This window comes from Atractosteus spatula, chromosome 11 (assembly GCF_055471065.1).
Source record: "Atractosteus spatula isolate fAtrSpa1 chromosome 11, fAtrSpa1.hap1, whole genome shotgun sequence".
Lineage (NCBI taxonomy): Eukaryota > Metazoa > Chordata > Actinopteri > Semionotiformes > Lepisosteidae > Atractosteus > Atractosteus spatula.
The window spans coordinates 45,391,862-45,418,082 of NC_142716.1; the positions used below are offsets into that span (position 1 = coordinate 45,391,862).

Below are 26,221 nucleotides of genomic sequence, written 5' to 3' on the forward strand. Positions count from 1 at the left end.
GAACGATCCTAACAGAGTGGGGTTTTGTTTTGAAATGCAAAAGCTTCTCCAGCCTTTGGCTGTGTGCTGTGTGATTAATAAATTACATTTCTTTCTGAGAAAGTGTGCCACCTACATGTAGCCTGGATCTTGAGAAACACATTTTAATGACACATTGACATTGTATTGAAGTGGGAGTTTGTTTGTGCGTGTTTTGATAATGAGCAGTTGCACTCTCATTTCGCATGTATGTGTTTGCTGTCCTCATTGATTAATGTGCCTGACTTCCTGGTGCCATTCTTTGCTTGCTCACATGTTGCTGTGCTTTCTGTACATGGAGACAAAAAGTATCAATTCACAATAGTACAAACACACAAGGTTCAGGAAAGGAAATGAAAAAAAAACAACTATGAAAGGGAACTTAATCTGAAGGAAAGTGAAAGCTCTTGAGGGCACGCTTTGACTGACAGGTTTATTTGGTGTCATTGATATGTGATAGGGTTCTTACATTGTTCCTCGTGTCAGATATGCTTTTCTGGGAGAGCTGAGCAGTGTTGTGTGTCCAGGCTGTTATAAGCAAGACGAAGACAGGCTCCAATGACCCTTCTTAAGATGTGTTCTCTATAGTTAGGATACGAGAGGAAGAGGCAGATGGACCTCTGTCTCTCAGCTTGGAGAAAGATGGTCTTAAGAAGAAACAGAAGAAGAAACATATATTTCTGTACATTTCTTCTTTAACCAAAAACAAACAGCAAATATTTCCATTTTACTTTTGCTTTTCCACAGTTATGGATTAGTAACCATAACCTTTTATGTTTCTTCAACATACTATTCCAGTGGGTCATACATACAGATAACCAGTACCTTATAAAGGTTTGCTGTGACAATTGATTCTAATGTAAGCGGGCAAAATGGGATGATATGATATTAATGGTAATCTTTAAAAATTCTGTATGGTCTCTAAATATGCCCCATGAAGTGCTCAGTGCCGGGACTGGACTGTGTTGTTGGTAGCATGCTGAGGTAGCAGGATGTAGCTCCTGTTGTTTTAAAGCCTGTAAAGGGCACAAAGCCCGGGCAACACTGTCAGGAGCATAGTGGAATGGTTTATAGGTAGGCCATGTCTCCATGGCGACACAGAGACAAGGTCAGGTCCATTGTTTGGTTTTCAGTACTGTAGGCCTTTGGAAGAAACATCAGATGTGTCAGATAGGATGGGAAAGAAGAGGGAGGGGTGTCTTGTGTTTTACGGCCCCAGGCAGTCACAACTTGAATATGGAAAGGTAATGTTTTATCTTTCTATGTTAATTTGTTTACATTAGCCAGACCAGAAAGCTTTACCCAAAGAAGCTAACATTTAAATGCCAGTTAACACATTTTTGTTTAAAAACACATGACTGTTGCTAAATCAGGCACTCCATGTTGAGCATTTTATGAGGAAAACATCTCCGCAAATCAGAAAATCATCCACCTGTAGCCAGGTTTGTAGACCCCAGAGAATCAGGCAATGGGTCTTTAGTGAAACTTGGCGAAAATTCCCGACTCCCTCCTTTTGATTCCCAACCCTTATCGTCCTGAATTGAAACATCCACAACGGTTTCTTTGAGAAACAGGTGGCCAATACAAATTTCTAACAAAGAAAAGTACAAAATGCTGCTTCAGGATCCAGAGGAATATCTGGGCTAACAGAACAAAGACTTTATTATAAAGAGCTCCTTTGGGGCTTTACCTGATAACACAGCACAGTGAGTCTGCAGATTCTCTTTTTGTCAACAACAAAGCAAACTTTCTGAGCCTTATGACTGCAGGTCTGTTATCAAGGTTTGGATTGGTTTAAATGGGCCTAAGACACATTAGTGTCAGGTGCTGATTAAATAATTCAAATAAATATGTGTGCACATATAAATGGATATTTCTTAAAAGATAGACATTGATATACTGTAATAATGATGTATGTATATACGGTAATACAATGCAAGTTAAATTTTTTAGGTTTTAGAATCCTCACAGAAGCCACTAACATAGCCTTTATCTTTTATTCAAGTTTTTAAATAATGTGTGGTGAATTCTACATTTCTTTAAATAGGACAGAGAAGTAATATGCTAAGTTGTTTTTCCTTCTGCAGAATGCCTTAAAGAAGCATCTGTTATCACAAGGCAGTTGAATTTAGTCATAAGAATAAATAAACAAATGAGCCTAAACAAAAGAGGATTGGTTGGAAAAACCAAGTTTCCATGTACACAAGTGTTGATGTCAGATGGTCAGTCACAGTATAGCTTAAGAGTTCGCCATTGTCACGAACAGTTCTTTCCGGGCCCTATGCGGACGACACGATCCGGAATGTGAGGATACAATAGGGAAAATAGTCATGCAGGAGAAGGGTCAGGAGACGGGGGGCGTGTCCGAGGAGTGCAGGTGTCCAGGGGGAGTGAATCCAAGGCGAACAATCCAAGGGTAAATCCAGAGGGGGAATCCAAAACGGGAGGTAGAGACCAAGACCAGGGGATCCATCCGAAGTTAAAACCAGAACCGGGTCGGGACCGGCGGGGCAGGGAATCAGGAACAGGAAACTAAAACCATAACGGAGCCAGACGCGGCAGGACCCCGGGCTCTCACGAAGCAGGACTCAATGAGAAGCCTCGGGCAAATGCCTGCGTCTGGCTGTAAAGGTGGAACTAAAGAGGGGCTGGGCAAAGGAGCAGGTGTAAACAATGGGGGAAAACGAGGAAGGGCTGGAGCGCCCTTAAGAGGGGGAGCAGCGATCGTGACACCCATAGTCAGAGGAGAGTGGGAAACAAAAGAGGGGGTGAAGGAAGGGCTCCTTCCTGGAGAGGAGTTTAATCTGTTTATCCTAACTGATGGTCTTAACCCTGCGCCTTGAGCTGCTTACACAACCAGATTCTTTTAAGTGGATCAGAAGCCTCGACATTAATAAGAGCTCTGCAGTGGAGCAGGTTGAGCCTTATGTCTGAGCTTGCTTTGCTAGACATAGTGCAGGCTTAATTTGATACTGTAGGTCTGGTGAAGGGAAGAAGCTGGTGTCCAGATCAGCTTGTTTTAACTCTCTTGAGTGGGACGTCTGGTATATACAGTACAGTAGATATCATGAAATATGAAAACTTCTATTAAAAAATTACTTCCGTGCTTACCTTTTCACTAATAGGTGTCCAGGTTTATAGTGCGTAGTACTCATTAAGCATTTTCATGGTACATTGTCTGGAGTTCTTCTTTAAGGAAAGGGGAATACGTGTGGCCAAGCCAGGAAGGAAAGCCCTCTAAGGACTCTTTCTCTGTTACTTGAAAGATTCTGGTGACACTTCACAGCTCTCGTGTGTCAGTGTTATTCATTTTTAATCGATATGGTCCTGCGCATCAGGAGTTTTGGTACCACGGCCTAAGGCAGTTTTAGCGGTGGGTTAGAAACCAAATGATTACAATTCATTGTGACAATATTAGCAAAGACACACTTCTGTATTGTTCCTGTAACATAATACAAAGTTTTTGCCCTGTAAGTTACAATGTATTCCAGCCCACAGCATGTGCCTGTGTCTCTGTCTTTGAGTTGGCCATGTGAGTCTGAGCAGAGAAGGGCTCTTGTGTAATTGAGAGAAGAGCTCTGGGCGCCTCTTTACTCCATCTAGCCACTTAATACCTGTTATGCAATGGGTAGCTGGGGGAGTGGCAGGGCTAATGAAGAGCTCTCGTGCAAATTAAGACCAGAGCCTCATCAATTTTACAATCCACGTCTGGCCAAAAATGTGGATCTTCAACTTGGTGCTGTTTACTTTGCTTTCCCATTTAGAAGAAAAGTCTGTTTTTGTCACTATCCATTTATTTGAATGGTCTGGAAATGCGTGGCATTATAAAATGTTTGGGAACTGTAATATTTAATTGTACCTCTGCATGAATTCTTTCCTATCTTAGATTTGGGTACTGGGGCGTTTAGTTGTTCTTAGCACAACTGTGCAGTTATGTACACATCCCCATAATCTTCTCATTTCACTGAGCCTGGATGACAGATAAATCTTGGTAATGAAACTGTGGAATCTCAAAAGAATATTGTTTTTGAAAGCAAGAAGCATTCTGTCTGAAGCATACTGTAAGTCCTTATAGTGCCTCCAACGTGGCATGACTTTGTGGAAGTAATTATTTAACTGTTTCTTCCATTTTGGGGTATGGGGGAGCTGGAGCTTATCCTGGCAAGCAATGGGTACAAGGCAGGGTATACCCTAGACAGGACTCCGGGGCAAACAGACACAAACACACACACACACACACACACACACACACACACACACACACACACACACACACACAGACACAAACACACACACACACACACACACACACACACACACACACCAGGGACAGTAATGCAAAAGTTGAACCAAATCTATGAAGTACAGGGGAAAAAAAAATCCTTCACTTTGCGTGTGGTGCTTTGTAATGTCACCAAAATGTTCAATTTATGGAAACCATTGATTTTTTATGCATGCCACATTATATTAAAAGCACTTGATTTGCACATTTTCTTATACCTAATGACTTGTGGACAATGGTTAAATTGACCCAATGATGACTGAATTGCATCTAAGATTTTTTTTCTGAAATGATTTGCTCATTATTCGAACAGACTTGTTCTCTTCGAGAAGCATGTTCATTGGCAGACTGGATGCCCTGAGTGGAGATCAGCCTCCTGGCATGCTGTTGTCAGCCAGCGCAGGCCCTGTTTCTGTTTGTGGTTCGACAGCCGTCAACACAAGCTTGTGACGCTCTGTTTTCTTACTGGCCTGTCATTGTTGTGCAGCTCTGACTTGCCCTCACAGTAACCTCCGACCCCTGCAGTGACCTTTGCAGGGGTTTGGGAAAAGCCTTTCGATTGAGTGAATGCCAATGGCAAGCAACATCCTTTCAGGGTGTGCATGGAGAAAAAAAGAGATGAACCAGAAGTCTTGTAGCATAAAAAGTGAGATTCTTGCCCTTTTCTGTAATTGTGTAAACCATGTGAAACTTAGAAAAAAGCATTTTTTATTTATGTGGATACCTTTAGCTCACTTATGATTGTTTTGCATTTGCTACCATAGTCTGCTCTAGAAAAGAAAATGTCAACAGAACAGTTTTAATGTGCTGGTGTCTGTGATTTGGATTCAATTACTGTAAGTTGGAGTTTGCAAAGCAGGTATTGGTTCAGACCAGATCTGTAAGTATCGTCCAGTCATTCCATCTTGTGACGGGTTGCATTTGTGAGTAACTAGGACGATATATTAACTTTCCTTAGGTAAGCACACAGGCCAGCAGATAGACTTCAATACCTCTGTGAAATGTAATTAGTCAATATGATATTGCAGAAATATGTGCTGCTTTTCATCAATAGCACCATAGGGAAGAAGAGTAGTGAGTTAATAGTGGTTTTGTAAGCCAAAACACATTGCCATTACAGTGTAATCTCAGAATAATATTACTGAATACTTATTAGTCATTTTATGCAACAGGATTCCATGTGTTTTTGAGACAGGGACATGAGGTAGAATAGAAATGAGGCTCTACATATGTAACACTAAGGACTGAATCAGAAATCCTTTGTTAGCTGGTTCATTCATTTCTTGTTTCAGAATTACTGAAAATTGTTAGGTTTCAAATTATGTTAGAATTACGACTTTTATTATTTTTAATACTTTTATTATTATATTTTAACAAGAACAGCGCTGTTTCTTTTTATACCATTGGCAACAAGCCAGTCCTGGACTGTTTTTTTCTTTTGCTCTAATGATGGAATACATTGAAATTAAAGCTGGTTGCATTCATTTTTCAAATGCATTTCACTCCCTGGATCAACACTGGGCTCCTCAATTGCAGCATGGACAGAATCAGATCAGCTCACGTTGTTATGCAATGTGAGTCGTGTTTTGATCCCATTGAAGATTTGTCTTCTTTAGTCCAGAATCCCCTGGGCTTTATTTATCTTGCAGCCTGGAGTTGAGAAATTGGACAGGTTATGTAAAGAGAACAAGGCTGCAACTAAGCACCGTGTATCAGGTATGCTCTGAATACGGGCTGTGGTGAAATTGATGAACTACCTCTGAAAGGAGATACACCATTCTGCATACCTGGTGTGTACCTGGTGCTGCCTCAGCCCTAGAGAATAAGGCTGTGCATCAGCAAACAGCTGTTCCAGATTTCAGAGGAGATTCAAAGGTTACTGTTAAAAGTCTGAAGCTGAGAGACGTGAAATGCAATTTTGCAATCAGCATAATGCAATCAACATAATTTCACTTTCAGATGTCCTGGATTCTGAGTGTCACTGTGTCTCATGTTGCTCTGTAAAACACTAGGGGAGATGTAGAGTGCCGACTGCTTTCAGTCGTAATGTAGTCATTAAGTAAAACAGAAAGAGGGAGAAACCCAAGATAACATGTCTTTTCAGGAACAGAAACTGAAGCCTGCAAAGGGTTTTCAAAGGGACATTTTGATCACACTGATCAGCTTATCAGCCTATGGGGGTGTTGTTGTTCTGGTTTCTTTCAAGCGGTGTGAGACACAGGGAAGCCAGCTGGTGACGAGACGTTCTGTGTTGTGTGAAACTCCCTCCTTCTGCAGAACCCTAAGACAGGTGCTCTTGTCCAGATGGCTGAAGGAGCACCCTATCTGTTCCTATTAGTGTAATGGCAACAGGTGTCCCAGAGCTCTAGGAAGGAGGAATAGGTGGTGTAAGCAAATCGCTACCATGGTAACCTCCCTGTACACAAGGAATAGAGATTAAGGTAATCAGTGGAAAGATATATATATAAACAATATTGTTTTAAACACAAGGATTCGTGTACTGTAGATCAGATGATCTGGATCTTTTGTATGCATAGATGAGCGATAGTGAATAAGTACTGTGTGTTTTAAGCTAGACATTATATTTTGCCTTCTTATGCATAAATTACACCTATTATATTAATTATTATTTATTTTTTATTTATAAAGTGCCTGTCCAAACCCAAGAATGCTGTACATCATGAATAACGAAAAAGACAAAAAATACAATAAAAGTAAATGAAGAAAAAATATAAATATATATATATAAATAAAATAAAATAAATATATATTGTAGATTTCCCTTAATTTGGAATATTTGATATGTTTATCAATTAATTGAATCACATATCTAGTGCCATGGTAATGTGAAATAGAAACACATTACATTTTCAAGTCAGGCACGTTGTGCCAATAAACACTCAGAAACATTCAAAAACAGATTTTTCTTGCTTATCAGGCTAAACAAATAAAATGTGCCATTATATTCCAACTTTATACCGTAAACTTTGACGTCCCATCAATTATTTTGCAATCCATCATCTCCAACACACCTTGTGTGTAGTAAGTGTGTAGTAACCATTGGCAATCACTCCTTACTTATCTTTTACTGGCACTCTTGCAATACCAGGCTCCCCTGTAGAACCTCTGCATTCAGCAACAAGCTGGATAAATTCCAATGTCACAGAAGACAACTTTATATCTGTTTTTTTTCCAGTTTTCCATATAATTTACTCCTATACAAATTGGGGCAGTTGGGGACATAATATAATAATGCCTCTGTCCAGACATAGCCTTCACATCTGAAAAGCTGCTGAATGTAATGCAGCTGGTGATACAAAATGGAAATGGATCTGAATATCCTAGAGAACTCCCTTGTTCTGTGACCTTCAGAAGTCATCAAAGAATGACATTGAGTTCCACACTTTTCAACACTTGAGTGTTCATTACTGAACGATTTCTATGCCCTTCATCAACATTCATTTTCATTCTGCAGTACGTACTGTAAGATCCAGGTTTCTTTTTGAGCATTGGAGTGAATGGCCACTGCTCAATAGTTGTGTTACACATTCATACTTTGCTGATGCGAAGTAAAGTGTGAGTTCGAAATGACTGCCGATTGTCTTGCTAATTAATTTTGTCTGAATTTACTTAACACACTGACAACGTTAGATGTCTTATTGATGTTAATAAAATAGGTATGGCTTTAAGACCCAGTGCACAAGCCTGCAAACATAAACATAAAAAAGATTTCCAGTAATACTGTACCTTGTGGCTTGAGAAATGTGACTACAAATATGCTGTTATTATTACCGAAGTGCTAAGATAATGAAGCCCTTATGAGTCCCCTGTCCACTCCTGCCCCCAGAGCACATTAATTAAGTCTGATTATCTCTTGTGAGGGATAATCCCTTTATTAACCTGCCAAAGCACAGTGCTCGGCCACCGGCTTGTCACTGAGGTGAGCTCTGGGTCAGTGCCAGGAAAAAAACGTATTAGCCTTTGTGCAGTTGTGAGCATCAGACGAACAGGGTTTACTCACTATAACATTATTCACAGCGGCGCTCTGCCTTCTACACTGCGTCTCACCCACGTCAGCCGAGACAGCTACTCCTGGCAGTCAGGGGAAATGTCACGCTGATTAACAGAGGGTTAATGAATGCTGCACTACTGCAGCACTAAGTAAGCTTGGGATCTGGGCTGTGCTTTGCAGATAGGTTTATAATACGGTACATCTAATTGCTCTGTAGAGTTCTTATGTTACCCATATAGCCATGTCATAAATATATATAAAAGCATTGAAAATAGCTAATGCCCATCAAAGTCAAATAACAGGAATGAAGGTTTAAAGGACATAGGAATAAAACTGATTGCATGCTGTAATCATTGACATATGACATTGTCATTGACCATTTGTCATTGTCACAAACATTGACATTGAAACAGTATATCCAACTGTAAAAAGGTAGTAAGATTTTTTGTTTTGGTATCATTAGCACACAGACATTTCCATCCAAGCCTACAGTTCATCACCGAATGACACATCATTACTCCACGTCCAGGCATTTCTCTGATCTGCTTCTCCTACACTGATAAGATGTGCTGCTCCTTCTACTCAGGACTGTGGAATGCATGTGCAAAGCAGTTGTGTGCTGTTGGATGTAATATTACATTTTAGTCCAGATTCTCTGCGCTACCGTGTTTCTCCTGCAAAGCACAGACATATAGTATTATTTGATGTATTTACAGGTAAGTTGGCGTCTATTGTCTCAGCTCAAATCAATCTAAATTGCTCTGTAGGATGAATCAGAGTCCAGTAAACTTTGAAAGTATCATATAGAATATAAATTTTGGCCTGTAACTGAATATGCTAGTTCATATTGAGAAACAGAAAGAGATAATGGGCAGTGAAAATGTCAGCACCTTTGTCAATTTGTTCAGGGCAAAACAAACAGCTTCATATTTGCTTATAGGAGTACTGGCATCATTACTGAAGTTTTAAATTCAAGTTTTTTTTTCAGGAGGTCCAACCCTAATCTCACCCACTGTCACCTACTTACTTATAAATATCACATTTCTGGCTTTCCTGCTTTGCACATCTACTCAATATTCAGCCTTGCAGCAGCCTCCTGGCTCATTGCTTTTAAAAGAAATGCAGGGAGGGGTTCCACAGCCTTATCCCCATGGACAGATTGCTCTTCTTCTCAGCCGGGCAAGTTATGCTAATACAGCATAAAGCACTAATTCCGGACACACCTCTCCTCCACCTTAAAGTTTGGTCAAACTATCCCCAGATAAGACTATAAAAGAGTTAATGCATTTGATGATACTGTGCTGCCTAGTGGCTGCAACTAAACTGAAACACTGAATGTGAAGTGTTAACACACCCAATACATTTAATGTACTGGTTTAGAATAATGGCTCCAATTACTTAGGTGCTTTGAAGTCTTGGGTAGCTCTGTGAACATGAATTATTCTACATGTAATGTGAAAAATGACATGACCTCGGTTATTCGGCAGGTACTGAAATGTAAGGAATTTCTTTCAATGAATTTGTTTTGTGCTAGACAAATGGTTCTGGTTATGCAAACATGGGTGTCACATATTAATGGTTTTATTCCATTTATAGAAAAATGTTATTTTGTAAAGGAGATCACAGAACAAAAACTGTGTTATTCTGTGTTATTCTTAATTTTTTAACCTGAGAAGATTATAAATAAATAAAAATATATAATATATATTATAAATAATTTTTGTAATGGGTAGTGCACTGGCAGTAATTTTCTGTCTGTCTGGGTATTCCTGTATTTTGAACAGACTTTACCCCTCCAAACTACATGTAGTAAGTAAGTTAAGTAAGTTAAACTGAACATTCTCACAGCTGCATGACACTCGACTGAAAGCTGTTAAGTGCAATAGCTCCTTTAGCTCTGTTGACCTTCGCCGATTCCAAGTTACTACGATTTAAAACATTGTTGTTTTTCATAAAAGAAAAAATAATATGGTATCAGGTAATATGCTTTGTGATGCAAAGTGCTTTAATTAAAAAGAAAACTAAAGCTATTTATCGTAGCCAGGGACCAGGAAATTGCTTTTCATTTATGTTCACATCGACAACAGCACATTAATCTTCCCTCCCTGCAAGATCACACATCTCAGCTGACGTCCAATTTATTCAGCACATAAATTAGTAAAGAGACCTGCCTGCACCTGTGCTGGCAGCCAGCTACAGAGAGCGCTGGCCAGGGAGGAAATCTGAAACGGCTTTCCCAAGCGACAGCGAGGAAAGTTTGGCCTTTTGTTTTCTGTTGAGCTGAGTGTGACTGATGGGAGCACTGGTTTGGTAAATGGGAATCTGTGGTGCAGCAGGCATTTCTTTCTGTGATCTGTGATTGCCTCCAAGGGGGAAATATTAGGTCACATTTAATCCCACCTGGGTGGGAAATACCTTTCCATTAGCATTTTGCCAAGTGAATATGAATTCTGGAGCAAAGCTTTACCACATTTATTCCTATGCAGATGTGCCTTTTTTCTAGTGGTGCAGTGTGTTCACCTATTGGCTGTGAATTGGTGCCAATATGTTTGGAAGAGTAAGAAATCATCGTACGCATTGTGATTTTTAAAAAATTAATTCGTAAAACTAGATCGCATTTTATCTTAATAATCTATGCCAAAATCTTGTCCAAAATACATTTTCTGGCAGAAAACATCTGACTACAGCGTTCACTGGGCCTTAATAAATACTGTGTTTTTTTGGGTTACTTTAATAAAAACATAAGAGAAGGGATCTGATGTATCTCATCATTTTATCTTGCCTCCGAAAATACTCACCTATAATTACTGTACAGTATTACTCTATTGTGGTTAGTCCACTGCTGTCCAGTTATGCTTAACTGGAATCTGGTAATGCTGTGGGAGATGTTGAAACATTTCCTGTAAGAGTCGGACAGAATTACATTTCGTATTCTTAAAATTTAATGACTGAATGCCTGACCTTATGGGTAGCGTCTGATCACAGCTTGCCTCCCAAGCCAGGGTTGAGCCTGCAAGACTCAGAATGCCCTGGGAATGTGAATGGGCTGCACTGTGAGAAGGTCTGGGCCGCTGTTTTCCCATGGCTGGTGGGCTGGATTGGTGTGGAAACTCGGAGACATGCAGGCCAGGGTGTGGGAGTCATGCAGTATGTCCTGTGTGGTCGATCAGATGGAAGGAAGCCCCTCTGCTGTTACCCAAGCCATGCTCCAGCCTGCTTGTTCTAACATGTCTGTCACAGCTGACAGGATTTCCTGTCTGAGGTCCTATGCGGATCTCAATGAAGGAAATAAATAGCTCTTATAAATAAATAGTCCCGAAATGGGGGACTAAAAAAAACGTCCACCTGCTTAGAATCCACATTTGAAAATGATCTCTGAGGTCTTCCTCAGATGAATCTGGCCAGTTAATTGGGAAACGAAAATTTATTTTTTTGAAAAGGAAGTCCAGTGCAAAAGAGACACCGACCTGCAACAATCGTGCGCTGCAGTTTAGCTTAGGTGTTGGCAGTGTGGCATTATGCAGATGTTTTGGAACATAAATTATTAAACAAAGACCAGAGGCATGGAGAACAGCAGTTTGGATTAGTTAGGTTTTGTACTGGATTGCCTGTTATAGGTATTACTGGAGCTTTTTTTTTTTCACAGACTGATGGTATTGAGAAGAAAACAAGTTGTCTAAAGTGATACTTGAATATTGATACAGAAATCTGTTGATGAGTAACAATAAGGTGCCCATCATTCATCATGTTCAGACCTGTTTTGGGTCAGACAAGGTTGTGGATACACAATAATCTGCCCACAGCTGTGAGTCTGAGAAGGGATCTTCTGTAGTTTTGTCACCCATTTAGGTGTAATAACAAATGTCTTCAGAGTTTTAACGGAACCTCCTGAGACTCGAGGAGATGTTAATAGAAAACTGGATGAAACCCTTCACATGAGATAAGTTTTATTTAAAAGCAGCTAAGTGCTACCCTTGCAAAATTAAAAAAGGACAAAGCATATTAGCACAGTGCTCTGCCTTACCCTTTTATGGTTGGAGAACCACCTGCTTGGCCTTAAAAGATGCCATCTGTGGCCTCTGTGACGTACTGGAGGACTCAACGGGTACAGCCAGCTGAACCACATCTTCTCCTGTTTTCCGATGGCACACCGTGGGGACAAATTCATCAGCCCTCGCTGTAGCCCACTCTAATGGACCATTTCACACAGATAACAGTGTAGCGCTCATTAGAGCACTTAAGAAAATTAGCGTTACAAAATCTTCCTGGCACCATCTGTCACCCGTTTCCCTGGCTTAGGTAACCCAAAGCAGGTCGAGCACCAGATGGCAGGGGAGACTTCAAGGAGCAGGAGTATCTCCAGCCTTAATCTGCCCCGCACGTGAGCAACCGTCTGAGCCCTGCCTGCCGTCCTGGGAATGATCCCCCCTGTTTGAGCACTTCACTCTCATCGCCTTCCTGTTTTGTAGTCATGTAGAAACCTGTTGTTGTGCACAGCACTGTACAACAATGTGTGTGTCACTTTCAGCTAAGGAAGAGAGACTGACTGCTTTGCAAGATACCTTTGACAAATCCAGTGGAGGACCTACAGTACAAACACTTAAAGCCTCTGGCCTCTGTCATTTCTTTTCTGCTTGTTTTAGTTTTTCAGAAGCATGGGTGCCTTGTAGTCTGCTTTCATCAAATCTCAGAAATTAAGCAGGGCTGGGTCTGGTCAATACTGGGATGGGAGACCTGTAAGAAACAAAACAGTGGTGTTGGTAGACCAGTAAGTGGGACTCTTTCCTCTGTATCAGAATTTCTAAACTAATGCCCAGGGCAGTGCATAGGGACACTGTGCTGTAGGAGCTGCTACTCTTAGGGTGACATGTTTAACGAGGGTCATGACTACTTGATCTCCATATCCCATGGAACTGTTTGTACGTGTAGGGCTATGCTTAGTGTCCTGGTTAAATTTTCCTTCAGGCTTGAACAAACCGAACTTACCAAAGTTCCCCCTTAATTTCTTACATAGCTTTATCAATTGCATTATGATTATGGGGGTACAGGGGGCTCCTGCCAGTGGTCTAAAAACACTTGATTTTGGATGATTTGATCTGAAACATGTTAACACATGATTGCAATGTGTGAAACTTACATTAGGACAACTTATATTTTATGGAGTTTTTAATGAAAGTTCGTGAGGAATGAAGGCAGCCGAGCTCATTCGACACAGCTGCTGCAATTCCCACTAATTCTGACGTAAGCAACCGGTCTCCATAAATATCAAACCTCACCCTCTCTTCTTCCTCGTTCATTTACTGCATCCCTCCTCCACCCCCTCTCCACCTTTGCAGCTGCCCAGTTGGTCGCATGGGGGTCCTATCCTCCCCGTCCAACGGCCAGGAGGTTGGCCCTCAGCCAAGCGGGTTACGCCAAATCTCCACATCCCAATAAACGATTCTAATTTCTCCCAACCTTTCGGCTGCTGTCATTCCTCGTGAAATTGTTTTGTGCATCCTGAAACAACTGTTCTTCTGATTCCCCATTTTGCCATGATGTGATCGTAATCGGTTGTCTTTTCACTCTAACTCAAGTAGTGTGTGGAAAGTGGATCTGTTGAGATGCTGCATAGTATGGACTTTCAGTGTTCTTTATCTCTCATAATTAGCAATAGGCTGAATTATATATTCAAACTTATGTTTGATTGTCAATCATTTTTTGAGAAAGATTGCTTCAGAAGATATCTCTCCCACCTGAAAAGGTGGCCAGATCAGAGTGTGGAGCACTTTACTTATTGAAATGATCTATTATTTTACATCTACCCGCTAGCATTGACTTTTGTTCGTTTACTGTGTGACTCAGGTAACACAGTCGCTGTGTTGTCATATGTGTAAAATGGCCAGAAAAAGTACAACCTAATCTCTTTTGCACCTGATTTCTTGGAATGGAAGAAAGAAACACACTGCAAACTGCACTGTAGATGCTGTGTGTTCTTCTCATTCAAATGTGTACTCCTGGAAATTGGTATTGAAACTCTTAATTTTTTCCTTTCCATTTAGCGCTTGTGTCACTCGCTGTGTGCATTGTATCTTGGTTTAATGGAGGTCTTTTAAAAGTCAGATTGCTTCTCATGAATTTAAATGGAACAGCTTCAAAGTGAACAGGTCCTACAGCACTGAGTCTCTGTCAGTCATCAAACAGCACCATGGCTATACAGCTGAAGGGCTGCTTGCTCTTGGCTAAGGAGGTATGGAGTAGTTCTGTACCTCTGTGGATTTTACTTCATTTTCATATTTGGTAAATGGGTTTTTTTTTTGTACATGTTTCATCAAGAGAAAGGTCAGCTCATCTTTTTTTTTTCCAAGATGAAACTGATTAAAAATAAACCACTCATTTCAGTCAAGCATTCAGAAAGTGGGATTGTGTAACATTAACGTTGCTCTCACCCTGTCATTTGTACTGACATGCTGCAGCCTTAACAGTGTTATTAGATGCATTCTGCTCAAGTGTATTAATGGTAGTAAAGCTAAAAGTAAGTGCAGATAATGGACTAATAGCTTTTAAAAAGCATTGGTAAGTAGGTCCATAAATGTGCCGGTTGTATCCAATCACAGGACATTCATTCAGTCACCAGGGTTGAACCCTGTGACCCATTCACCGTTTCCACTTTTGACTCCCACATTTCCTGAGTACATTTATTCCAGTTCTGCACACTTGCCAGCAGTCTAATGCTTCATGGATATGGCTCTGTGAAAACTAACAAATATTATTTGCCACTTAATTAAATAGCAGTCATTAAACTTGTGAGGGTCGAGATGGGTAGCTTGCCTGCACATTCATTTCACATTTTAAATACATTTCTTTATGTGTGGCTTTCTTTATTATGCATGTCTTACAAAGCTTTTGTCAGCATTTGCTTTTGTTCTGCAGTACAGCTACTGTATGTGTCAACAGCTCAGGCACTGAAAAGCCTCTCTGAGATCTGTTTATGTTTGAAACAGGAGCTGGTTCTTTGCACCTCTTGTCAGTCCAGCCCTGCTGTGATGTGGGGATGACCTTTGTCTTTCTTTTGCCCCAGATGGTAGTTCTGATGGATCCAATGGAAGATCCTGATGACATCCTGCGTGCCAATCGCTCCAGGGAGAAGACCTACCTCTTCGACGTGGCATTTGACTACTCTGCCACTCAGGTGAGAAAGATCCACTGAGTTCCATTGATCCACCACCCTATTCATTTCCTTCTCAGCTTCTTCTGGACACTTGATACATTTATCTTGTTACAAGGCAGTTTCTGGAATCTTAGCTTGACTTTACTGTATCTAGTATCTGCTGCACTCTACATTTACAGTATACCTTGATAGATATGACTCCTGCACTCCTGAATTTCTGTGGTTTATGACAAAGTTCCATTTCAGGCAGTTCCTCTTTATCTTTGTTACAGAATTTTAAAAAATGTTTAACGTGCTTTTAACCTCTAAACTGTGTTATTGCTACATATTTTTTGATTGACCCTTGGTCTGTCACAGTGTTTTTCAAATAATAAAACAAAGGAATCCAGCTTTTCCAAATAATATATCTTTTAAGACCAGTTCTAAACTAATAAGCTGCTATGAAACATGATTAAACTCTGAAATCACACCATCAGGCTCTGCGGTGTGCATGGTCCCTAGAGTGTTTTCAATTAAAAACAAATTGTCAGCTATTCGTCTGTCCTCGGGTACATTTCACTTAGTGTTATTACCATCTCCAATGCAGAGACGTATTACACATTTAAAAGCAAAATAACAACAATGGAATCCTATGTTTTAAATTGGGAATTGAAAAATGAGTAAACCTCCACTTGTTTCCATTCTCTTACCTACAGTTAGCATGGACGTATGTTAGAAAGTTGTTGGGGTTTAAAAGTTTAAAGTTGAAAGAGATGGTGTGTCTTAAATTGAAAGCGCATGGCAGACTGCACGCATCGGAACCTGTTTTTGTGATTACCTGCGCTCAACAGAGAGGTCTATGTGTCCATTCAGACACAGTCTTATAAGAAAATGAGCTGGTTCTGGCACATGCCTAGTTCATAATGTCTGTTGACCCTTTAACTTCTGATTGTAGACATTCTTTCTGATTGATGGAGTCAAGAGGGGGGGGTTTGGAATTGAAAAGACAGTTGGATGTGCCTATGCCTATACACAAGTGCATGTGCAGAGAAACTAGATTTGCAAGTGCTTTGCTTTTGGGAGGGGGTGCTTCTCTGTTCTCTTACATCATCTTGATCCCTTCACAGGATGAGGTGTACCGTGCCACCACCAAGGGGCTGATCGAGGGGCTCATCTCGGGCTACAATGCCACAGTGTTTGCCTATGGTCCCACGGGTAAGTTGCAGGGCACACAAGCCCAGTGTAACACCTCTCCTTTGGTATGGTGTTTGTGTGCTTGTCTCCACATTAATGAAGAGACATTGCTGCTCTGCAGTCAGTCCGGAGAAGAGCTTCCAGGTCCATTCTGGGCCTGGGCATGCAAGCTGAGGAACTGAACTGTTTGAGTCTTGAACAGAGAATAATGAAAGGAAAGTTGATTGTAATATTTAAAATTCTCAAGGGCAATGACATCTCAGTGGGTTTCTTCAGCTTGAGCAGTGAAACACAAACTACTATGTGGGGGCACTTCTTTACCTAGAGGATTGTGCAAGTATGGAAACATACCCAACCATGTTGTTGAAGCTAATCCCCAGGTTTCTTTCAAAAAATATCTGGATGAGCTCTTTGGATCAATTAGCTGCTAACTACCCAGTGGGCCGAATAACTTCCTCTCATCTTATGTTCTTATTAAATGGAAAAGAATAGGATAAATACTATCCAAATGTACATCTTCCATAAACATTTTTACAGTCTTTGCACTTTGTTTGTGGTTGAGATATGCCATTTAGTCTTGTTTTACTATGTTTCTTTACAATCTCAGTCAGTAAAATCAGAGTCAGTTGTTTCATTCGTTGATAACTATAGGAAACCTAGTGTGGGACATTAGCTACCTGAGCAGTAGAATGATTGGCACTCATTCTGAACCGGTTTATGAACCAAAATGAAGTGGTTTGTGGGAAATAATTTCTTTCTGTCTTCCTAGGTGTTGTTATTGTGGATTTCTCAGGCTTGATCATTTTATGGTTGAAAAAGTGGATCTTTTTCACACAGAGGCTAGCTTTTGTCTTGCTTCTCTACAGGTGGGGTACCCTCAAAAGGTATTTAATTTTGGCAGAATTCAGGAACACAAAAAAGAAAGCAAAGTAAAACTCCATCTCTTCCTCCATCCAGTTCTCTATTCTCTATTTGCTCCACTGTCCTGTAGTGAATCCGCGTTTCTATGAACACTCGTGACAGTCGTGAGCCATCATCACTAGGGAACTATAACAACGTTGATATTTGGACACTGGATCTTCCTAGCAAACCATATATATAAGGTCAAAGTCAGAGTAATTGGAACTAATTGCACTATCGGTAGATTTTATTGTGCTCTGTTCAAATACAGCAATATTTATCTACCAGCAGACCAGACTTAATTTTCCTCTCCCATCTGGCACTAAGGCTCTTTCACTGCTCATTCTGATTCAGCTGCTGCCTGTCAAATCTTATTACAGTTCATTACAGGTGTGCGCTGTCCTTCTTTATCTCTGCCATCATAACCCAACAGTAATAGATCAGATAAGACCTGCCTTGCACTACTCAAGATATGTTTGGGATAACCTGGGCAACATTTAATGTAAAGCTGTAAATCATGGTTTTAATGTATTCTTGTCTTATTCGTTTTGTCAACTGTAACACAGGTGAAACAGTCTCCATGCTGCAACCCAAGAACGCAACTGGAAAACCCTTTTTCTAAACCATTTTCTCACCCCAAGATAAAACTGACAGATGAGAGCTCCCCTACTCTCTTCTGTTTCCCCTTTAGTCTTTTACTCATTTTGCAAAAGCAGTATTTTTTTTCAGGAACCGTGGCAATATTTAAAGCCCAACTACTAAATCCATCACAGTGGACTGTAAACTATAAGTTGGCCAAGTTTTTTATTGGTGAAAAAGTGAGCGTGGGTAAATCGGATGTGTTCCTCCTCTGAATGATCTCTAAATGTGTGTGTGCACAGGCTGCGGAAAGACCTACACTATGCTGGGCACAGACAAAGAGCCGGGGATCTACGTCCGCACTCTGAATGACCTGTTCAGAGCCATTGAGGAGACCAGTGATGACATGCAGTACAGTGTTTCCATGTCATATCTTGAGGTAAAAGCACTTTAAGATGTTTTACTAGCACTATTTTAAGAACTGACAATAGTCATCACATAAGATTTGTACTTGATACTGTGATTTTATAGTAATGTTCAGATTTTATGATTAGCTACTGTACATAGGATACTTTGTAAGAGCATGAAAAATTGCAAACAAGTGGTGGCTTTGAGACCATCTTTTCAGTCCATTTCTACAAAAGCTGAGTCTAAAAAACTCTTCTGAATGATTTCAAGACATCCACTGTTACAATACAATGCCGTGTGATAGTTTGCCTCATCCCACAGATTGCTCTGTGTCTTTAATGTCAGTACTGAACTTTCTCCATCCACGTGATGAATATTAAATAGGCTTGTCCAACCTATAGTCTAGTGATATGTGCAGTGTTTGAGGACCTAACGCCTGTTCACAAGGTGATAATCTCCCCACAGGTGATAGGGTGACAGGAGAGCCAGAAAACAATAACTACAAAGCAAGACGTCAGCCTCACATTGTGACTGTGTGGGTTATTTCAATATTTGCAGTTATTGCGTTTTATCAGCAAGCAGAGGCAGGTAACGCAGGAGTACAATGCACCTTTTACTGTACATTTGTTAGGCACTGTGAATATCTCCACATTAATATACAGCATTGAAATGCAAATATCTCCCAAACGGTGTCCTTTAGATTATTTGTACTACATTCTACTCCTCATTCACTTCAAACACTCTTTAAGTGGAAATGTGTTGCAGGCCTTATATGACATTCTTGTTAGTTTTCAGAATGGTATGTGTAAGAAGGACTGATACATGCATCATAGAAGAGAGGGCATTAGGTGTAGGAGCTTGGCAATGTGGGAGAAGGAGAGGATAAAAGCAATTTCATTGAATAGAGTTTGAAGTAGAGCTTGAGAGCTCTTTAATGGGCTTTAAGAAGAATCCATTTGGATCTTTTGTGATCCTTTCTTTTCCCAAAACGTACTTGCATGAGTTTGCAGACAACATTTCAGTTAGAGTACAGAAGCAGCGAAGGCTGTGGTTTCTGTGGCTGTCTCAGCTAAGGCCATGAGGTTGGGTTTTGAAGTTTCCTGGGCCTCAGTTCTGCAGTTTCATTGGTGGCTCAATGAAGTTTAGTGCCGTTTTATTGCCTGCTTTGGAAAACATCTGCTCCTTTCTCTTTCAAATCTGCAGCCTTTCCATCCTCTCTTCCCTTTGTCTCTTTATTCCTCCTTTCCCATCTCCCTTTTTTCTCACAGCATCAATTAAACATGTGGCTCCTCCAATGGGAGCCTTTCCTATGATTTGTTTATGTTACATCAACCTTGAATTAAGCACAGTGTGGTGGCATGGAATATACTTGAAATGAAAGGAAGTGGATGTGGAATAATTGCTTTGAAAGAAAATGCACTGGGTGTAGGAGGTTGCTGGTTTTAAAGTGGCAGGAAGACACTACAGTAGTAAAATTGTATTCTGATGTCAATGGTCCATCACAAGGCTCCTCCTTGTGAAAGTGTGTTTGTATTGTTTTAATGTCCTGGTAATGTCCAAAAATGAAATGTATTCATAGCTGAAAGGAACAATGCTTTTTCGTAAAACAAAATGGAAAGCAAATTATAATGTGGTCAAAGCAACACTTAAAGGTGCTTAGAAACAAACACAAAAAAAGAACTTACACAATTAAAAAAGAATATATTTCATATAAAAAAGGACCAAAGCATATTTTAAACATGTCCTGTTCCTCTCCAACAACCGTATCATTTTTCATGAGTTTAGCCCCTATTTTTAAACCATGTCTCATCATGTTGCATTTTACCAGACGATCAATAATCGTGTAAAAAAAAACTGATTTTCTGAGACTTGCTTTACTGGAAGGTGTTCATTTTTCAGCTTCAGGGCTTGGGCTCTCTGACTGTCTTCCAGGAAGCATTCCCAATACCCCTTGTTTGAACAGTATCTTTTGTTTGACAGATTTACAATGAGATGATCCGTGACCTGCTGAACCCCTCCTCAGGATTCCTGGATCTCCGGGAGGATTCCAAGGGAGTTATCCAGGTGGCAGGAATCACAGAGGTGTCCACCATCAATGCCAGGGAGGTGCGACTTTTCCACAAATATCATTTCCCTTCCTTCTTTAGACACACTACTGCCCGTCATTTCTGGGGGCTGTAAACCAGCTGACCATGAGATACTCATGTATCTAACGAGAAATACAAATAGTCAAGGACAAACATCCATGGATCAGAGAAAAAAAAACAGATTCTATGTTCATCCTGTTCCAGGAGAACAGACAGCAGGAGACTAATTGAAAAGCCTTACGGTCTAGTTGCATGGTCTAGTGTAAGTGATCACATACAGTAACTCCTATCCTGGAGTTCTTGCACTGGCTTCCTATCAGATTTTGTATCGACTTCAAAATCCTCATCTTCACTTATAGTGGTTTGCATGTCTTGGCGCCTCAGTACATATCTGAGTTACTTTCGTCCTACTCCGCACCTCACTTTAATTGACTAATTATGGTCTCCTGTCTGTTCCCTAAGCCCTCTGTTGGTGACAGGGCTTTTTTTCTGCTACAACCCAAAGCTCTGGAATTCTATCCCTATGGATATAAAAGAGTCACCTTCCCTGAGTTCTTTCAAATCTAGACTCAAAACCTTCTACTTTAGGGTCTTTATTTAACTGGTTCTGTGTCTGCCCCTTTGCTTTCCTACTGTATTCCACACCCTTATTGTAACTGTGTAGTTCTGCTGTCTCTGCTCATTGTGTTTTTTTTTTGCTTCTGTTTAGAGCTTTGAGAAGCCCCTTTTAAAGGCACTATATAAAATAAAGTTTATTATTATTGCAGTCTACAGTGACCTTCCTCAGTTTTCTTCTTCTTCCTCCTTATCTCCTTGAAACAAAAGCTGTTTCCTTTTCAAAGTAGCGAGGGCGGTCTCTTTCCCCAGATCATGGAGCTGCTGATGAGGGGGAACAAGCAGCGCACGCAGGAGCCCACGGCCGCCAACCAGACGTCCTCGCGCTCCCACGCGGTCCTGCAGGTCGCCGTGCGGCAGCAGAGCCGCTGTCGCGACATCCTGCAGGAGGTGCGCTTCGCCCGGCTCTTCATGATCGACCTGGCCGGCTCCGAGCGCGCCTCGCAGGTACACCGATTCTCCCCAGGGAGGACTTTTTGTGTGACCAGACTCTTGAGCGTTGTGGAAACCATGATAGGCTTTTGCAAATGAATGTTGAAGATCGTACTGCAGTGCAGTACAGGGCAGTGTTTTACACGGATAGGTCCTCTTTTCGTAACATGTCCAATACATTCACTCTTTATGGACTCCACTCTGTATGGATTGCAGAACTTTATGGATGTGGTCATGTGTTTTTGCAATCAGAGCATTAACACAAATGCAGAGTGCTGTGTTTTGCTCAAAGCTCATCTGACCCTTCCATGTACAGGACATGCAATGCATTGAAACATGAGTAAAGGTCATTTGCATTCTCCAGAGGTTATGAGACTCTTGGCATAAAGTGTGGAATGAACAAAACAGCTCTTGTTTTCAATTCTTGCACATTTTGTTAATAAGCAGAGTCTGAGTTTCCTATAGGTAAACTGAAATCCCAGAATCCCTGAAAGGATTAGCACGTGTATGCATTTTTATAACATTCTCGTGTATATTTACGTCCCTGTTTCCTTGAACCAGAGAATGACACTGGAAATGACTACACTTATGCGTCATCTTAAAATCTTAATTGTCTCTCCGCTTTTCTGGTTGAATGGATAAGTGTCTGACCTGGGGTCCCCTAGTCAGCTCCCAGTTTGTAAACCAAATGTATTGTTTATTCAGCCAACGAACCAGTTTGCGCATCTTTCTATGAGATCCAAGACAAAGAAAGACAAATGAGTTTTAGATATATCAAGTATTTAAAAAGGGTACAAGGGAGACTCCTGCTGGATGAATTTAGTAAAAAGATACTTCTGATTCTTTAACCAGTATCCTTTTACCAGATTGTCAATAATACAGAATATGAACATAGTGCTGAAGTGCTGCTATCTTCTCATGAGACAGAAAACATTTTAAAAAAGAGATTTCTAAATCACAAGTTTTCTATGTGTTTTTCTAATATGTAAGCCAGTGCAGTGCATTTCCAGGGAAGGTTTCAGTTTATAGGAGGTCAGATGATTGATTCCTGTTACACGTCCTGCAGATAAATCCTTGCTGTGCATTCTGATTGTGTTAGTAAACTGGGAATTCTTCCTTCATTATCCATTTTTGCGCTGAAGATAGCACTCTCAGCAGAATTTTTGTCTATTACTCACAATTTATTTAGAGGTTTCTGGGCAGCTACAGAATAAAACTGTCTGATTCCAGATTAGAATATCTCAAATGTAGCTGTTACACTCCTCCTCTAGAGGGCGCTCCTACCTTTTTCAAAGCTCAGCTTTGGAAGACGGACGCCCGGTAGCCCACCTACCACCGGGCACAGCAGTGGCCTGAGGGCATAGGCTTCACCATGGCGTCCTGACCTCTGAGTCCAGGGCTCGGAGCGCCTTGTCCCGTTATAATTTTAATCTCCCATGTATAGTACCTGGTTCCTATATCCCCGTTCCCTATTTTTGTCTCGGATGGATCTTCCAGTACCTGGACCCTGGACTGCTCCCTGTTTTCCCTTATTGGCCTTCCCCTGTTTGGACTCGTTCGCCTGCGTTCCCCTCATGCACCAGATCACAGTCTTCTCCGCCCCCCTGTCCATCATCCCGTCCATTCCTCGCCCTGATGTCCTTCTCCAGTCACTTCCGGATTATACCGTCCCGCATAGGGTGTTTTACAACGCATTTCCCAGGAGTCTGACCCGGCTCTCATGACAGTAGCACTGTCTAAATCGCCATGAATTAAAACGTTAGCTTTAATGCTAACAGACAGCCTCTTGTTTACTTTCTGATTCATGTAATCTTGGAAACCATCATGGTTTCATCATTGAAGGTGTTTAGAACATGCAAAGTTTTTTAGCAGTTAAATGCTTTCTTCCCAGAGTGATATGAATCTCAAATTACCAGCTTTAAACATTGTAAATCATTTTTCAGTGAAAGGAGTTTAAATCCTTTAGTTGTACATAGGTGTGAATTTGCATGAACTTGGACAGATTATGCTGTTTTGTTATTGCTTCCAAAAACGTTTGTGGGGCTCTCCCTGGTTATAGCTTCTTCCTTGAGCTTGGCAGAAAGCGAACTGCCTTTTTCCTTTCTGCGTTATGAGTTGAAGCTCATTTGTATCAAGGTATTAATGGTGCTCTAATTAATTTTTACCATCATTAAAATCATAAAACATGTCTGATAGCAGATTTTTGGCTTCACGATGGGCTGATGGGCTAAGGGGATCCTTCACAGTAAGATGCACAAAGATGTACATTCAAAATAAAACCGAGTCCTTTGCCTTTTCCTTTCATGATATTTGCATAGACAGAAGAGAATCCATAATTCCATAGAGTGCGTGGGTTGCCAAAAACAATTACACTGAATACATTTTCTGTATATGCATGTTACTACACACTTCCATGGTCAAGAGGTCTGTTTTTACAAATGTATGAGTCTGATGAAAGTAGCCAATCGAGATGCAAATTTCCTTGTCACTGCAAACATTATTACTCTCATCCAGCATTTAAGTTGTCAGGCCAGTGTGATCATGCATTGTAAGTGATTCATAATGCTAGTTGGCTAAAGCTTTTATAGCAGTTAGGCAGATTTAGACAAACCACAGGAAAATTCTTTAACAATGCTTGAATTGGGAAACATCAACTTGATCTGCAAATGCAATCAGTATTCCATGCCCTGCAAAGGCTTGGTAAACAAATACTTCAGGATTTGTAACCTCCTGACCTAAAGTTTGTTGAGTTCAGTTTAAAAACTAGTACCACATGCTTCTACTGTAGGTTTGCGGGTGCTTTTTGAGGTAATTTAATTCAGAAGTCTAGCACCTCAAAATGAACAATAAAATATGTATTAAGCTGGAAATCTGCTTTCTTTAGTGGGTAGGAGCTGCTCTGGTCAGTGTTGTATTCACACCCTTAGTGCCACTGCCTCTTGGGAGGTTCCGTTTCCAACATGACTAATGAGAAGCTTTGTGTGAATTGCATCAGTAGAAAAAAAGAACAATGATTGCAAAATTGCAAATGAGACATACCGTTGCTTAGAAATCGACTACTGCCAAGAGAACAGACCAAAAAGTGAGAATGACAGATTCTAAAGTTAAAGTGAATATATGCCATGGGCTTTAAATGCAACTATTAAGTAAACAGAATGGCTGTGTCCATGTAAGTGAAAAACAAGCAGATTGAGACAGTGGTATAGCACCCCCCCCCCCCGCTGTTCGTGTTTTGAGTAGTGTGATGTGCACGACGGCACCGAAAGAAGTGAACACCTGCCCTCTCCCACAGACACAGAACCGTGGCCAGAGGCTGAAGGAAGGCGCCCACATCAACCGCTCCCTTCTGGCCCTGGGAAACTGTATCAATGCCCTGAGTGAGAAAACTGGAAACAAGTATGTGAACTACAGGGACAGCAAGCTCACACGCCTGCTCAAGGTACTGAGTCTTCCTTTATAATATAGAAAAAGTTATATACTGTTTTAACTGTGACAAAATGTGCATCTTACAGTTTCTCTTCATTTCTTGAATTTCCAGAATTATTTCCAGAATTAGTTTTCATTATATACCCTCCAATTATTTTAAGTTTGGGCTGCCAGGCAATGGCTCCTGTACCCGCTTGGGTGCTATTAAACCTCTCTGACATGCACACCTGCGGAGGCATCCGTTGTTTGACATTTTGCCAGCTCCACGGTATCTAACAGGAAAGGCGTCATCTATCACTGATGTTGGTGATCAGGCACTTACAGTTGTGCATTGCTGCTTGGAGATTCCTTTCTGTCAGATTGTGGTATAACCCTGGTTTGCACCAGCAATGCCTGGACTATACAGTAGTGCATTGTACAGCACAACTTGAGCCTGATGTGAGAGTTTTACTGGTTGTGCCACATACAGGAGTTCTTTTCCACCACGCTTCTACAGTGCAGTACTGAGCTTCTACTTGCTTCTAGAGTGGCAGGCTTCAGTACTGCCTGTTCCTCCTCGTCTCAATCCCGCGTCTTGTTTCCTTCCCTCTCCTCTGTGTGGTTCTCTTCTTTTTCCTCCTGCTCCTTTTCCATGATCCCCACCTTTTTTTGTGGTCAACAGGACTCCCTGGGCGGGAACAGCCGCACAGTGATGATCGCCCATATAAGCCCCGCCTCCACCGCCTTTGAGGAATCTCGAAACACCCTGGTCTACGCCGACCGCGCCAAGAGCATCCGCACGCGGGTATGCTTCTGCCCAAACATGCCCAATTTTGGCTTTTCATTTATTTGATTAGAGCTCCCTTTATTGGTCTGGGGTGTTTTATTTATGACATATGTCTGCTGTTTTTGCTCATTTGCTGTATCCCTCAGTAATATATAAAATGCTGACTATTGCAGTTCTGCAGCGCTTATTTAAAAGGAACTCCTCTATCCCTGAGTCAGGCATGTGGTGATGGTGCTGATTCTGCAGTCTGTTCCGCATTACCTGAAAAACTGGAGGCATGTCAAGACATGAATGATGTGGTTTAGGAAGAAAAGCAGAAAGCCAGCTGTTTCTTTATTACATAAGAACACAAGGAAGGTTAAAAATAAGATTG

General features: G+C 41.0%; 1 protein-coding gene across 1 annotated transcript in view; it reads left to right on the top strand.

The window, feature by feature from the left end:
- kif19 (kinesin family member 19) overlaps positions 1 to 26,221 on the top strand; it is a 41,711-nt gene that overhangs the window by 4,982 nt on the left and 10,508 nt on the right. Inside the window, exons 3-9 of the mRNA XM_088927341.1 lie at positions 15,373 to 15,483; positions 16,569 to 16,656; positions 18,417 to 18,553; positions 20,503 to 20,628; positions 21,477 to 21,671; positions 24,949 to 25,095; positions 25,744 to 25,866. Of these exons, the coding sequence (XP_088783467.1) occupies positions 15,373 to 15,483; positions 16,569 to 16,656; positions 18,417 to 18,553; positions 20,503 to 20,628; positions 21,477 to 21,671; positions 24,949 to 25,095; positions 25,744 to 25,866 (927 nt within the window). The remainder of the gene's footprint in view (positions 1 to 15,372; positions 15,484 to 16,568; positions 16,657 to 18,416; positions 18,554 to 20,502; positions 20,629 to 21,476; positions 21,672 to 24,948; positions 25,096 to 25,743; positions 25,867 to 26,221) is intronic.